Genomic DNA, 16,708 nt, shown 5'->3' on the forward strand with positions numbered 1-16,708 from the left:
CCATATTATGGCAAAATAACTCAACGAAGCAAAAATAAACTACAGTCCATCATTACCTTAAGACATGAAGGTCAGTCAATTTGGAAAATTTTTAAGAACTTTGAAAGTTTCTTGAAGTGCAGTCACAAAAACCATCAAGCGCGATGAGGAAACTGGCTCTCAGGAGGACCTCCACAGGAAAGGAAGACCCAAAGTTACCTCCACTGCAGAGGATAAGTTTATGAGAGTTACCAGCCTCAGAAATCGTCAATTAACTGTACCTCAGATTGCAGCCCAAGTAAATGCTTCACAGAGTTTCAGTGACAGACACATCTCAACATCAACTGTTCAGAGGAGACTGCATGAATCAGGCCTTCATGGTCGAATTGCTGCAAAGAATCCACTACTGAAGGAGACGACGAAGAAGAAGAGACTTGCTTGGGCCAAGAAACATGAGCAATGGACATTAGACCGGTGGAAATCTGTCCTTTGGTCTCATGAGTCCAAATTTGAGATTTTTGGTTCCAACCGCCTTGTCTTTGTGAGACGCAGAGAAGGTGAACAGATGATCTCTGCATGTGTGGTTCCCACCGTGAAACATGGAGGAGGTGTGGGACCATAATTTGTTTTTCAACTGGACAATGACCAAAAACACACCTCCAGGTTGTATAAAGGCTATTTGACCAAGAAGCAGAGTGGTGGAGTGCTGCATCACATAACCTGGCCTCCACAATCACCTGATCTAAACCCAATTGAGATGGTCTGGGATGCGTTGGACCACAGAGTGAAGGAGAGGCAGCCAACAAGTGCTCAGTATATGTGGGAACTCTTTCAAGAATGTTGGAAAAGCATTCCAGGTGACTTCCTCATGAAGCAGGTTGAGAGAATGCCAAGAGTGTTCAAAAGCTGTCATCAAGGAAAAGTGGTTTTCGAACCACGAATTTGAAGAATCTAAAATATAAAATATATTTTGATTTGTTTCACTGTTTTTTGGTGACTACATAATTCCATGTGTTAATTAATAGTTTTGATGTCTTCACTATTATTCTACAATGTAGCTGCCTATCCAGATTCTAGCCTTATTTACCCCCATCAGGACAGAATCTATATATTACTAAAACTCTTTTCTTGTATGTATATATGTTCCCGAAATGCAGCCAAAACGGAACACAATAGCGCACAAATTTTAGAGCCAACTTATTCACCATTCTCCTGCGGTGTGCAGTATCAAGTATCATTCAAATCAGGCAACGAAAAAAAATATTGAATAATAAATTCCTGATTCAGTCAAGTACTCTTCGGGAATATTTGATCAATGCAAAAACCTCAGCGATATAGTTCGCTGGAGCTATCTTTTTTTCCTTGAAATGATTTTTTTTTCAGCAACCGCTGTCACAACGGGAACCCAACGGGTTCACGAGTCATCTCGTACCATATAAATATCTCATGATTGATGACCTCATTCATCGTTTAAGCAAAAATCATACATCCTGGTTGTAATGGTGAGCATCAGCGACAGATTATGTCTCACACAGTAAAACTGCATAATCCACAAAGTACAACCATCCGTCTGCTACCCAGACGATTGAATGTTGTTTGTTGCTCACCTTACCCAGCCATTTGTACAATCCCGCTTTCACCATTTGCATCAGAGGGATCCGTGTCCCAGATTTGACATCTAAGAAATATCACAGGTTGATTTTGGAAGCGTGGCACATGAAGAGCCGGGAGGGTGGTCCAACTGGGGAGACGGTGGACATACCCACACAATACACATCACCAGACAAAGCACTACGCAATCAATTACAACGTCAACACAAACAGCAGTCATTCAATTGCAAGGAAGCCTTGTGATTGGCTAGCACTTGGACCAATCCATGATGCGAACTGTCCAACGGAACTTAACGGTGCTTCCACCACAGCACTCTCAATGTCTCTGAGAAAGAGAACGAGATTGTTCTTGAAACTGCAGGATTCAAAGAAGGAATTTATAGTGAACGCAGTGAGCTTCATACTTAACGCGTGCAAGTGAGAGAATAGGAAACAACAACAACAACACAATCCCCTGGCGATTTGGAACCCGTGTGGTTGTCTATGACCTTTTGCTTCCGGTTGTTTTTAAACGCTGTGCGGTGTATAAACACGATTGGGTTTTATTTCTATCTTGTGAATATTACTTAACGCGTGCACATGAGAGAATAGGAAACAACAAAAACAACACAATACGCTGGCAATTTTGAATCCGTGTGGTTGGCTATGACCCTTTTGCTTCGGCTTTTTTTGTTTCCGGTTTTTTCATGGGGAATGATGCATGCCGGGAGATAAAGGCATCATCAGAGACAAGAAAGACCCAAATAATATCAGACATGGTGTATATTTCCTCCATTGATTTTAATAAAGATATCTCCCGCATCATCAAAAAATAATTTTTAATCGTGATTTACGTTATTTGATCGCTGATCCCGAATCCAGGCCGAAGTAACCGGAAATTGCGTATACAGTTGTGAACAAGTTATAGGTAAAGTCAGAAGCGAATGTAAGAAGAATACTACGTTTGCTTCTCGTATTAATTTTTTTTAGATGAGATCCTGTTCTAGGCGGTGTAGTTGTCGTTGTGAAGGTAATGTTGAGGAATTTTTTTTTTTCAGATGAGATCCTGATCTCGGCGATGTAGTTGTGAAGGTAATACAGAGGTAATATTAATTTTTGCAGATGAGATCCTGTTCTAGGTGGTGTAGTTGTTGTTGTGAAGGTAATGTAAAGGTAATATTTATTTTTTCAGAGCAAAAAGACGGTTTAATTTGATATATTTAAGAAGCGAATGTTTGAAGAATTCTACGTTCGCTTCTAGGCTTTGCCAATTCCATATTATTTGAATTATGATGTTGCTCAGTGTGCTGCTTCTTTCTTTTACAAATATGAATCCTGAGCTGCAAATCTTTTGACATGACAGATGTATATATGTATATGTATATGTATATATGAAAATGTATATATGTATATGTATATATATATATATATATATATATATGAAAATGTATATATATATATATATATATATATATGAAAATGTATATATATATATATATATATATATATATATATATATATATATATATATATATATATATATATGTTGTGTGTTCTTTCGGCTGCTCCCATTAGGGGTCGCCACAACGGATCATCCGTTATGATCCGCATACTGATTTGGCACAGGTTTTACTCCGGATGCCCTTCCTGATGCAACCCTGGTTGCCTCTTACGATTGCCCCTGGTTGCCGATGTCCAAATGCTTGAGCTCAGATCATAACAGAGATAGGTGATCATCCTCCCTTCGGGATAGGACATTCCAGGCACCCACATGAAGGAACCGCCTCAGGTTAACTCAAGGAGACCGCCGTCTTGTGGATAACACCTCAGCACCACTGACACTCCACCGCAATCTGACCCGGGAATATTACCCTGTGGTTTCCCTCATCATCAAAGATTGGGGGTTCCGAAGGCTTTGCCCCAATTCCGTCATTCAGTAAGCTGCCCTACGAAGGGAAGCCACACAAAAGGGACCCCCACGGAGTGGGTTTTCAGATTTTTCTATGCTTCGAGAATATTTTGCAGAATGAAGGATTTTACAGTGGCCGGAGTGCAAATCCTGCCACCACCCTCCTAATAAGAATGAACCCAACTGCAGGAGGACGCCCACAGACAAAGTCGGGCACTCAATATGGATGGCCGTTTGCTCACAAGGAGCTCCTCTGCCCTTCGACAGGTTTTGTTCTTCATCCTGCTGGGTGTCGATATCCAAACACCCTCCTCACCAGGAAATCTGGTGGGGGAGACGGTTTAGTCGCCGCCAACCCGACCATGGAACAGGTTATTACAGGTTTACATGATATCTGTTGTTAGTCACATCTCTTATCTGGCCTGACCTGACAAAAAGTCATAAATTTAGATGTGTGTGTGTGTGTGTATATATATATATATATATATATATATATATATATATATATATATATATATATATATATATATATATATATATATATATATATATATATATATATATATATAATATATATATATATATATACACACATACTAGCAGGGTATCCATCAATGATGGGTTCATAGATATCTCTCCTCAAATGAGCAATTTTTTTGGAGTGTGTATTGGTAGAAAGTGGAATTCAGTGTGAATATTCAGTGTGCAGATATCGCAGTGTGTGGAGCCGGTAACTTCACCAACCTCGTGTCATTCCATGAGCAAAGATTTCCAATCCATGCTTGTTGTTCCACCAAAGTACTGCTTGGGAATGAGGCTGATATTACGAAAGCTTGGCTGGGTAATGGATTCAGACCCGATTTGGGTCGACTACTTGATGGAAGATCACTAAAGTTATTTCCATGCCAACCGACAACCTCCAGGCACCTATCCCTCAACACATCGCTTCTTCAGTTCCTAACCTGCCCCCTCTCTCTGTACTCAGCTTTGCTTTTGGCAATTTCCATTCAGTACTTCTCGTAGCATTTCAGTCTGCTTTCCCATCTGATGATAGATCATAGATCAGTAGTTTCACTTTTCAACATCAGTTTCGCTTTGGCAAATTAAAATGCGATGCCAGTGGTGAAGAAAAAATGTCGTCAAAAACTATTTTTCTGGAAATTTTTTTACCCAATTTTCTAAGGGGTATAAAAGTGGCTGAAGGGCCTAAAATGGTTAAAAAGGGTCGAAAGGTCTGACTGAAGGGTCTAACGGAAGGGATCTAAGCAACAAAGGATCTTCGGGGCCAAAAGTATTTTAAGGGTCTAAAGGGGTCTGAAGTGTTTAAATGGTCTAAAAGGCTCTTAAAAGGACATAGGGGGTCTAAAGGGGCTGAAGGATGAAAGAGAAAAACGGGTTTAAAGTGTCCAAAGGGTCTTAAATTGTCCAAACGGTCTTAAAAAGTCTATAGGTCTGAAAAGTGTCAAAAGGGTTGAAGGTGTATATGTTGCAACAGCGTAAAAATGAAGGGGTCGAAAAGGTGTAAAGGTCTAAGGGGTCTCAAGGCTCTCACGGGGTCTAAAGGGTGTAAAGGAGTGATAATGGGCAAAATGATCACATAACTGTTTAAAAACCTATTTAGGTGCATCTTGGTTGCAAATGTGTTTGAATAAACAATAAAGTTTCGTGACTCCTAACCTTGGGAGCTCAAAGCAGTAAGGTCACAAACAAACAAACAAAGAGCAAAACAACTGAACTTATTGTGAGGTGGTTGTTGGAGGTTTACATGTTGACATGTGGTGGCTTGGAGATGGCAGCATGTGCATTGTGTGGCAGATATTGTATATATGGATATACCCACAGTTTATGATGGTACAATTTCCTCATGCGTGCCACAACTCCAAATCCCTTCTTTCTTTCACCCTTCTGACATATCATTGAATGTGTGGCTGATCTGGCTATAATTTAATGTATTTGTTTAATTTTTATGATTTGTAATTTTCAAACTCCAGCCTATGGGAACTTTTAATAGCTTTAGTGAAAAACACACTAATTGTCCCAATCACTTCAGATCGTCAAGACTTAATTAAATGAGATATTCGAAATCTGTTTTGTTATAAGATAATCGGAACACACTCTCCAAACAATGTCGGTATACGGCTCAAAATCGATGATTTTAAACTATAGGATGTATGTGTATATTCGGTGCAGTAAGCTAAGGTGGTAACCCTTTTTCACCCTTGAGAGTTATGTCCTGAGATGAGCAGTAAAATTACCTTTAAATCGAGTTGTTGGTTGTGTTTGTGCTATTTTCGGTCTTTGAATGATTAGTGCATTTTTGAGGTCAAGTGACTCCTTCGCCGATCTTACCGACCATGGTAATGTCTTAATTAACAATTATTTTTCATATTTGACATCATATTTGATTATCGAGTTCACCATCTCACCAATTATGTTGTTGTAGTTCTGCGAAGCTGGCACTCCTCCAAGGCTACGGCATACTACATAAAGTGGCCCCGAGATAGTTATTTCATTAGTACTTGTATTGGATAGCCCTTCCCTCATGTCAAGTGGGTATATGGGGCAAAATGTGTTGCGAGGGCTTTTGGTAGGTCTTCATTCTATCCTTTATTTTATTTACTTTTCTGCACACACGATCTTCTCTTCACACAAGCATGCATGCCACAACCGCATAGCAACAGGAGCACCTCATTAGCGTATGCCACCAAAACGTCATTCAAACTTCGTGCCATTCCCGAACCAACCATCACCTCAGATCTTCCCCACACTCGAACCACAACGTTACATCATTCCTATAACCATCACAACGTCCTTACAAAAATCTCTACATCCATTTAAGCTTGCTCACCTCACTATAACTGCTACAATGCCTCGCTCACTTCACCATAGCCGCTACAACTAGTCGCACCTATGGTGAAAATTTTGTGTCAATCGGATAAGCAGTTGTAGAGAAAAAACAAAGAAAATTAGCATGGACAGACAGTCAACCCAAAAACATAATGCCTCTGGTGACTTCGTCAGTGGAGGCATAAACAAATGCATACATTCAAGAATTCATATTCATACTGTGACATGGAAAGTACAATTGGTGAGAACGAACCGAGCTCTTTTTGGTGTTGTTCCTGCCATTGATCCCGAGCAGTGTCCATTTCTCGTTGAGCTTTTTCCTTGAGAAGTCTTATTGCTTGATGATGGCTCTGCAATGCATCCTCATTTTGTTGCTGCAAATAGTTATTCAGGTCCTGAAGGATAAATGCATAAATTCTGAACTTGTAATTATCTTCGATTTCATCATTCATAATTAGAGGCAAACTTCCATTCATCGTCATCTTGCAAACAGTTATATCATTATAGTAGAAAACATAGGGTGTGGCTGGATGCGATGACCAGGGAACCACTGGTAGGCATGGATGACCCAAAAAATATGCAACGGAGAAGAAAGTAAATACCTATGGATATTTCTTAAAATGCCGTGAACAGCCTTTGGTACATCACGGGTGATGAAGGTTGTGGTCAAGTTTCATCGAAAGTGTGTGTGTGGTTTCGGAGAAGAAAGCAAATACATATTTTATGGAACTATCTCCCCCCCCCCAGAACTCCTGAGACCTCAATTTTTTAATGTCATGAACAAACTTTAGTACATTATGGGTGATGACGGTGGTGGTCATGTTTCTTAGGAATTGTGTATGTAATTCCTGAGAAGAAAGCAAATGTATATTTTGGGGGGCAACCCCCTACCCCCCCTAATAGATCCCCCTTAGAACCCAACTCTTTAAATGATGTGAACAATCTTTGGTAAATCATGGTAAATCATGGTAAACAAGGTAAATCATGGGTGATGAAGGTGGTGGTTAAGTTTCATCGAAATTGTGTGTGTGGTTTCGGAGAAGAAAGCAAATACATATATGGGGGGAGCAACTCCCCCCTGTAACCCACTTAAACCTCAAATTTTTTTCTAATGCCATGAACAATCCTTGGTACATAATGGGTAATGAAGGTTGTGGTGAAGTTTCATTGCAATTGTGTGTGTGGTTTCTGAGAAGAAAGCATATACCACTTTTGGTGGGCAATCCCCCTCAAGACCCACTTAAACCCTGATTTTTTTTAAAATGCCATGAACAATCTTTGGTACATCACGGGCGATGAAGGTTGAAGTCAAGTTTCATTGGTATTGTGGATGTAGTTTCTGAGAAGAAAGCAAATACCTATTTTGGGGGTCAACTCCCCCGTAAAACCCCTTCGACCTTAAACTTTTTACTGGTGTAAACAAATTTTGGTACATCACAGGCGATGAAGGTTGTGGTCAAGTTTCATCGAAATTGTGTGTGTGTAGTTTCGGAAAAGGAAAATACATATTTTGGGGGACAACTCCCCCCCCCTCGGGTATATTGCCTTAGACCACAATTTTTTTGACGTCGTGAACAATATTTGGTACATCATGAGTGATGAAGGTTGTGGTCAAGTTTCATTGAAATTGTGTGTGTAGTTTCTGCTGTAGAAGTGAAATTACGTGAGACGTGCACAAGTAGACATTTACACACTCTCACAGTTTATATAATGTGTTTAATGTGCCTGCTTTTGTTAAAACTCACATGTGCTGCTATTTCTGATGAATTTTTACATGTACTTCCAAAACACTTAATATCAAAAGTATTATGCTGCTCATTATTGAATCAAATTAACAGTATATGTATCTCTGTTTATGATAAATTTACTCTTATGTTACTTGGAAACATAAAATGAGTTCCAGAAGGCAATTATAAAACTCCTTAGTATTCATGTATTAAATGTATACGTTAGACCTTGTAAGCAAGCATCTGTTTTCCATCGGAAGTAAGCTGGACTGAGAGCTTGTATGCACTCTCCACAAAAAGTTTATCTTTTGTTTGTATGTACCCCTCAATTCCATTCAGTTATTATCTTGTTTTTCTTCCTCTGCTTTTCTATTACAATGCATCTGTGTCGGAGTGGCGACCCGTCCAGGATTGTGCCCAATAGCCAAGGAGACTGCTTAAGCAGCACCAATGCTCTGCACAGAGCATGGTCCCAATATCCTCCTCCTACTTCTTACCCATTTCCCTCCCTCCTCTCCTCCCCTCTCCAAACTTGAATAAGAATCACAATGTACCCCTTTCCTCCCTCCTTTCCTCTTCAAACTGGGATAAAAAATAAATACATTGCATTGCTTCTCCCACCACCCCCTCCCCCACTTTCCTCTTCCAACCCGAATAAGAACCCTGTTTTGTGGAGAAACGAATCAGAAGGGTTGTGCAACTGTTCATGAACTCCCAATTTTCCATGTAAATATTGTTGTGGGCCAGGGGTTGGGTGAGAACACCACTGGGGGGGGGGGTGGGGGGGAACTATCTCAGCTCCTACCAGACTGCCGGGAATTGTAGGCCATCGCACATGGATAACGCCGTGACGCGGCTGGTCGGCTAACCGACCGTGGATGCCAATAACTCAACCGCGTGACCTAGGGTCCTGCCGTCTATAGGTTAACTGGGTTACCTATAGTAGGCCACTGCCACTGGCCACTTTGTAGGCCACTGCCAAGGACGTACCGGCTAAAAGGAACGGATTGTTGGGGATAAAGTCCCGGCTAAGCTAGGATTCGGACCATGCTGGATCAATGAAGGAACAGACAAAAATGAGCTGGGAACATTTCTAATGATGATTTATTTACAATGGGGTGAGGAAAGGTATGTGGCACATTTAATAGATTATTGAGGTGTGTTGTGCAGGGAAAGAAAGAAATGAGAGAGGTGCGGCAATATTACAAGCAACTCATGAAAGCAGGCACAGAGTGGACTTAACGCAAAATAATAATCTTCTGCAATCGTAACTTACGGGGACAGGTGCCAGGACAAAACACGCGCGCGCACGCGCACACGCACGCGCACACGCACATGCATGCACGCACGCACACACACACACACACACACACACGATGAAGATAAGTTATTGAAGCAAGAAGGAAGAGGAGTTGAGGCTACGGTCTCTCGGTACCTTGTACAATTGATTGCCCAAACACGCCACCAATACGTTTGGGGGGCTGCTCCATGGTGCGATACCTCCCTGACAGCTGGTGTGTCGTCTCTGACTTTGTGGGACTTCGGGCAGCTAGCGTCGCGACGCGACCGTTGGCGTGAAGGAGGGACTCGAGTTGGGAGGGTGGAGTCCAGGTGATGACAACAGGAGGGCGGAATCCAGGCGATGATGACAGGAGGGCGGAGTCCAGGTGATGACGAAGTCCAGTGCATGCGGGAGACGACGAAAAGAAGAGAGAGAACGAACGGCCTCGCTCCGACCTTTATAGGCCCCGCAGCACAGGGCGGGGGGGCCACCCGTAAGCGATGCGTCGTCACCCGAATCGGGCGCTATGACTGGCCCCGACTCCCCGCATTGGCCGGAAGCAGCAATGTTCCACTTCCGGCAAGGTGGCCCCAAGCTGGGAAAATGTCTCGCTCCGACCTCACGACATGATATGAATCGCCCACACTGACAGTTTTGGAATACTGGTGAGTCCATTGTTCTGATGGACCAAATTTCCATTGGTCTTCACAGCCTTGTTGCAAACTGCCTGCTGTATTGCTTCAGCATTCACTTGTCTTTCACCAAGTCCAGCTGTGCTTGAGCCAGTGCAGAGTATATGTTCGTTATTATTACTGCCATATGATATGACGATTATTATTACACCTGGGAAATATATATATATATATATATATATATATATATATATATATATATATATATATATATATATATATATATATATATATATATATATATACATACATACTGTACGTTACTATCACTGCTACCGACATGACACGAGATTATAAAAACTTATTTATAAAATGAATTATTTATTTTTATACACATAACCATCACCAAGGTGTAAGGCAGGGGCCCAACATACAACTTGAATATAATTAGTTATTTATGTCCACTTTACAATCACTGCTGCATACACACCACTTTGAATTTTTTTGTAAAAAAGGACAAGGCTCGTGGAAAAGCTGGGACATAGAATGGATCAGGACACAACAGAACAAAAGGAACAACAGAAAGAGGGGAGAAACGCCAATGGCAGGGCCGAAGGAAAAATTAGATGGAGATTGACAAACAAGGGATGCAGGTAAAAAAAAGAGGAGAAGGGGAGGACACAGAAGCAAACTCTCAGGAAGGAAAAACTGCGAATTTGGTGGATAGTGGGGCAACTTAGCATAACAATTGTGCATTTTGTGAGTAAGGCACCAAATTTGGCACACTAGTAGCCTAACATATTATGAACAGATTTGGATATTGGGCCATCTCAAATTCAGCCGCTGATGGCTGTGGCAGCCATTTTCCACTGACATCAAAAATTTTGAGATGGCCCAATATCCAAATCTGTTCATAATATGATAGGCAACTAGTGTGCCAAATTTGGTGCTTTCCTCACAAAATGCACAATTGTTATGCTATATTTAGCTAAGTTGCCCCACGAGGAGGGGAAGGGGAGGAAACAGGGATAGAAAAGATCATGGTTTTGGATGAAGAATGATTAATGGTGGTGAAGAGCTGTATTGAAGACCAAGAGGGATGAGTGAGATTGAAGAGAATGGGGATGTTGACTCCACAGGTAGGTAAAAAAAGAGTAACAAATGAGTGGAGATGAGCAGTGATTCTGGATCTTGGGAGTTTCACCAGAGGGGTTTGCAGGTGGATGGGGTTTGACATGTGCTCTGCAGACATCTGGGGAAAACAACGCATGGAAAGGGCAGTGGGTGCAAGACCAGAAAGGAGGTGGTGGAGAGACCACGGTTGTGTTCAGCAGAAAAATGGGTGGATGTAGAGACCACCAACCTGTCTGCGATGGTACAATGATGGGCCCATCGACTCAGCTTCATTGTAGGAGATTCCAATGATCTTGAAGGCTTTGGTTTCCATTGTGACAATCTGAGCAAGGTGTAAGGCAGGGGCACCTTGAGGCATTCCAGCCTTGACAGGGAGAGGGGATGAAAATATTCCATGGAGAGCCATATGTTGGCTATAAAAGTGGAGAAGGTAAGGAACCCAAGAGTGGAGTTAAACTTAGATGACATTGGCTGAGAGTTTGTAGAGCAAGGTGGGATAGCAGACTGCATATAAAGCTCAAGATATGTCTGGAGAGAAGGTCCTAATCTCATGTCTGACATTGAGGGCCCACATCCATTGTTCGGAGAGTAAAAGCAGCATGTCCAAGTTCGAGTGACCTGGTCTGAATCAAAATTGGTGATCTGAGATGAGGTCATATTGGAGAAAAATGAAGGCTTTCACATCAATTGTGATGATGGATTCCATGACCTTGATGATGATTGGAAGCGAGCTGATAGGTCTGTTGTTAAGCGGATCGGTTTTGGCACATTGTTTATGTAATGCGGTGATGTTGGCTGATTTCCGAGCAGATGCAAGACAACCTAGAGCAAATTATAGAGTGAGGGCAGATAGAGGATGTGAAATAGCAGCAGAGCAGGTTTTCAGACACGTGAGCTGATGCCATCCGATCCAGTTGAAGAATCAAGAGTTGAGGGTTGCCAGAAACTTCTCCACCTTCTCAGGTGCAAATGACACAGCATTATTTAGCCTTTAGACCTTTCAAAAATTATTTATTTATTTATGTATACTTTACCATCTTCACTGCCTTCGTATTTATCTATTTATTTATTTAAATGTAAAATCTACATGTCACATTTTAAAGTTGTGGTTTAGCGCTGTATCCTTGATGAGGACTTGCATTCTTGCTTTGCTTTTATATTATTGACTGCCATCATGATAAAATAAACTTCTTGGATCCCAAATGAAAAACGAACCAAATCAGTATTAATGGATTCTCCAACATCTCCCTGTCCCCAGGTTGAGTATGTTTTCCAAGTAATATGTGAAAGTTTTTTGAAACATGATGAATTGGGAGCTCTTCAATAAAATAAAATAAAATTACATCCTCGTTATTCATCACTAATCAACCCATTGGGTTAAATAATCGGTCTTTATTTTAATCATAATTTTTAATCAGTCAATCAGTTATGATTTTAGCTATCATTCTCTACACCCATACTAATTATGGGGTAGTTTCTTGGAGTAGAGAAATACAAATAAGGTATCTCTGACAACGAAGAAGCCTACAAAAACATATTGGTGAGGAGTTGAGGAAAGGTGGGCATAAAATTAATGAAAATGACAAAAAAACAAAAAAAACATTTAAAAACTTAAAAGAAACTGGAAAGCTTGTGATTTTGTCTGAATCGAAAGAAAATACTGCAGAAATAATAACTACAAGTGCAGCAAATCAAGCAGTGATCAGAAGCAAAAGCAAAACTGGCCTCAATCTCCTGTTGATGGGTTTTCTTGATATCTTGCAATGTTTGTTGTTGTGCTTCTTGCACAGCCTTTAGACCTTCCAAGTACTCTTGGTGTGCAGCCTGAAAAGAATTGGTCGCTTGTTCAAGCTGGAATTGATGTTCACCCTGCAGTTGCCAAATGGAAGTTTCGGTCTTGCTCTTCTGTTCTTCTATGGTCTGCTTATACTGCAAGATCTGTGCCAATGCCCAGCCAAAAAAAAAAAAAAGCATCACAACAATATGGAATTGCACCTTCATACAAGTTTTGTGAAATATATCAACAGAACAGATATCAAACAGAACTCGTTTCACCTGCTCTTGCAGCTCTTGGATCTGCTTCTCCCAACATCTTTGCACCGCAGCACCTTCTTGTTCCTTTTTATGTTCCAGCTCCAACAGTGAAACCCGCCTCTGCTGTCTGAACTGTGCTGCCATTGTGTCACGTATTCTGTCACACTCCACCCTGATCAGAGCATATAACTAATGATTTTTGTGTTCTGTAATTTCAATGCAACAACAACAAATGCTTTACAACTATTATCCCATTTTCAGGGGGTTGGTCAAATGATGGCATTCCTTCAATCAAATATATCCATTGGTCAGTTTTGTGAAAACCCAAACATTCCATACCTTTCTTGATATTATCAATCCATCTCCTTTTAGGATGTAATCTCAGCTTTCTTCCTTCTACTACAAGCTTTATTTAATCTTCTGAACTTTGTTGCACATGACCAAACCAACCAAGTCTTCTCTTCCTAAGTTATTCATCACCGGCATTAATTTTTAATCTGTTCCTGATTTCTGAGCTCAGTCTTCCTGCTTTCAGAAATAATCCATTCATGCATCATATAATTTGCATATCTGCTCTTTCCATTATTTTTACATTCACAGAGACCGTGTTTCACTTCCATACATCAATACCAGTTTGAGACAGGCTATAAAACTCAAACTTATACCAATAATTGAATGTTTCTATGCTTCATGATACCACCTAGTTATCTCCACTTAGTCCAGGATGACTATTCTGTCCCAACAGCTAATCCCAACATTTGTGAATAAATTTCCAGTGATATACCACTGCACCTCTTGTGACACCATCTATAACACTGCCTACATTGAATTGAATTCTGCCCAACTCAGTTTTGGCATTTTGGCCAAGGCCATTGTCTGCTTTTTTTTTTTTTCATTTTCCTTGCTCCTTCTTCACCACTCACCATAACTTTTGTTTTATTACCCCACGCACATGAAGCAAAAAGCGGGCTTAAGCAATTGGCTCACTTTGTCTGTCTGTTAGTCCATCTGTCGATAGATGTCAGTCTATGAGAGAGGAAATTCTTAATTTCAATGGAATGTTATATTTTGAACACTGGACATGACAAATTGCAACAATAATTGGAAGACAAAGCTGCAGGTGAGCAGTATTTTGTCTTTGAATTTGGTAATTGTACGGATTCTCGTCCCGATTTTGCATGCGCATGGAGGAGCAAGGTAATTTTTTTTTTTTTAGTCTGTCTGCCTGTCTGGCAGTGAAACAAAATAGAAAATCATTCCAAATAGGAAACACCGTTTTTAGGGAGGGCATAAAAGGACTCAAACAACAGTCAGGAATAACTAATTTAACATGTTAAACTAGAAAAGCACTCGGTAGAGCGCATACCTCCATCACGTAATGCCTTGTCCATGAGAACATATCGGGCCCATTACATTTTTGAAATATCATTCCATATATCGTTTTTGGCAATATCTCTCCATCCATCTAATGGGACCACACTCTGCACAGAGTATTGGTGCTACCTATGCAGTCTCCATGGATATTGGGCACAATGCTGGATGGGTCACCACCCCATCTCTCAATGGTGAAGAATAACTTTAAAAATTATTAGATCTGGATCAGGATCTTCACCAAAATCTAATCAGTTCGTCCTTGTCACACATCAAATCTGTCCACAAATTTTCATCCAGATCCGTCCACATTTTGAGATATCCTGCACACAAACAAACAAACAAGCAGCCAGAGACTGGTACTTAAGAAATCGTCAACTTGACCTCTGACCTTGTCTAATAAAAGCTGTCTCGAGAGAAGGTAGCGACACAAACCAGAAGTTTCTACGATGATTCTGTACCAAACCATCAAAAATCGTAACGTCGAGCGAAGCAAAAATACTCCATTTCTCCACACAATTATTTAATATTATTTTATCAAAGTCACAAAACCTTAATATTCGGCCATCCACCAACAATCTTTACATAACCTGATGGCTTAGCGAGTCAGGCATGCGACGATAACCTTTAATGGGATAAAAAAAAAAGACTTTTAAACACCATCTTTATCGAAAACACCGTCAGCACACACACGGAAAACCTTTACGTGATCAACGCTGCCTCTGCTCGAGCGCGCTGCACCACGTGACGAGCTGTGATGCGGCGAGTGAAATATTTTTTTATACAATCTTAAAACGTCTCCAAAACATCCGATTTTTACCAGAATTTCGACAACTGAGTTTTAAGTGTCCAAAGCAATCGCAAAAACCGAAGACAAAATTAAAATAGAAGTTAAAACGAACTCGAAACGTTGAGCGAAGCAAAAATACTCCATTTCTCCACATGAATTTACGGAATTATGTTTGACCTCACTGTGACCTTGACCTTTGACTGATTTTGACCAAAATCTAATCAGCACTAGCCATCACCCTCCTGAATCAGGTGGTGTAATTTGACATTGGTAGCTTCTTCCATTCTCGAGTTATCGTGCCTACAAACAAACACACAAACACACACACACAAACAAACAAGCAGTCATAGACTGGTACTTACGAAATCGTCAACTTGATCTCTGACCTTGTCTAATAAAAGCTGTCTCTGGAGAAGGTAGCGACGCAAACCAGAAGTTTCTACGATAATTCTGTACCAAACCATCAAAAATTGAATGTTTTGGATATTTGACCTCACTGTGACCTTGACCTTTGACCAATTTTGACCAAAATCTAATCAGCACTAGCCATCACACTCCTGAATCAGGTGGTGTAATTTGAAATTGGTAGCTTCTTCCGTTCTTGAGTTATCTGAACCAAACCATCAAAAATCGAATATTTGACCTCACTGTGACCTTGACCTTTGACCGATTTTGACCAAAATCTAATCAGCACTAGCCATCACCCTCCTGAATCACGTGGTGTAATTTGACATTGGTAGCTTCTTCCGTTCTCGAGTTATCTTGCCTACAAACAAACAAACGCACAACCAGTCATAGACTGGTACTTACGAAATCGTCAACTTGACCTCTGACCTTGTCTAATAAAAGCTGTCTCGAGAGAAGGAAGCATGGCAAACCCGAAGTTTCTACGATGATTCTGTATCAAACCATCAAAAATCGTAACGTCGACCGAAGCAAAAATCTCCATTTCTCCACGCAATTATACCTTACGAAACTCAACGACGCGTCTGCTCGAGCGCACTGCATCATGGGATGACCCGTGACGCGTCGAATGAAATATTTTTATACAATCTTAAAACGTCTCCAAAACATCCGATTTTTACCAGAAATTCGACAACCGAGTTTTAAGCGTCCTAAGCGATCGCAAAAACTGAAGACAAAATTAAAATCGAAGTTAAAACGAACTCGTAACGTCAAGCGAAGCAAAAATACCCCATTTCTCCACGTGAATTTATGGAATTATGTTTGACCTCACTGTGACCTTGACCTTTGACCGATTTTGACCAAAATCTAATCAGCACTAGCCATCACGCTCCTGAATCACGTGGTGTAATTTAACATTGGTAGATTCTTCCGTTCTCGAGTTATCATGCCTACAAACAAACAAACAAACAGAAACGGAAGGCATCAATATACTTACGAAATCTTTAG

At 40.7% G+C, this 16,708-nt stretch overlaps 1 protein-coding gene across 3 annotated transcripts in view; it reads right to left on the reverse strand.

Annotated features, from left to right (window-relative positions):
* LOC147034991 (protein FAM184A-like) overlaps positions 1–16,708 on the reverse strand; it is a 142,720-nt gene that overhangs the window by 50,884 nt on the left and 75,128 nt on the right. For all 3 annotated transcript variants that reach the window (XM_085892149.1, XM_085892130.1, XM_085892138.1), the window contains 3 exons: positions 13,156–13,306; positions 12,826–13,038; positions 6,579–6,720 (listed from right to left, as the gene is read on the reverse strand). In XM_085892149.1, coding sequence (XP_085748275.1) covers positions 6,579–6,720; positions 12,826–13,038; positions 13,156–13,306 — 506 coding nt within the window. The remainder of the gene's footprint in view (positions 1–6,578; positions 6,721–12,825; positions 13,039–13,155; positions 13,307–16,708) is intronic.

Source organism: Eptatretus burgeri, chromosome 1 (genome assembly GCF_056783735.1).
Source record: "Eptatretus burgeri isolate ZD-2024b chromosome 1, Ebu_testis_v1, whole genome shotgun sequence".
In the NCBI taxonomy this organism is placed as follows: domain Eukaryota; kingdom Metazoa; phylum Chordata; class Myxini; order Myxiniformes; family Myxinidae; genus Eptatretus; species Eptatretus burgeri.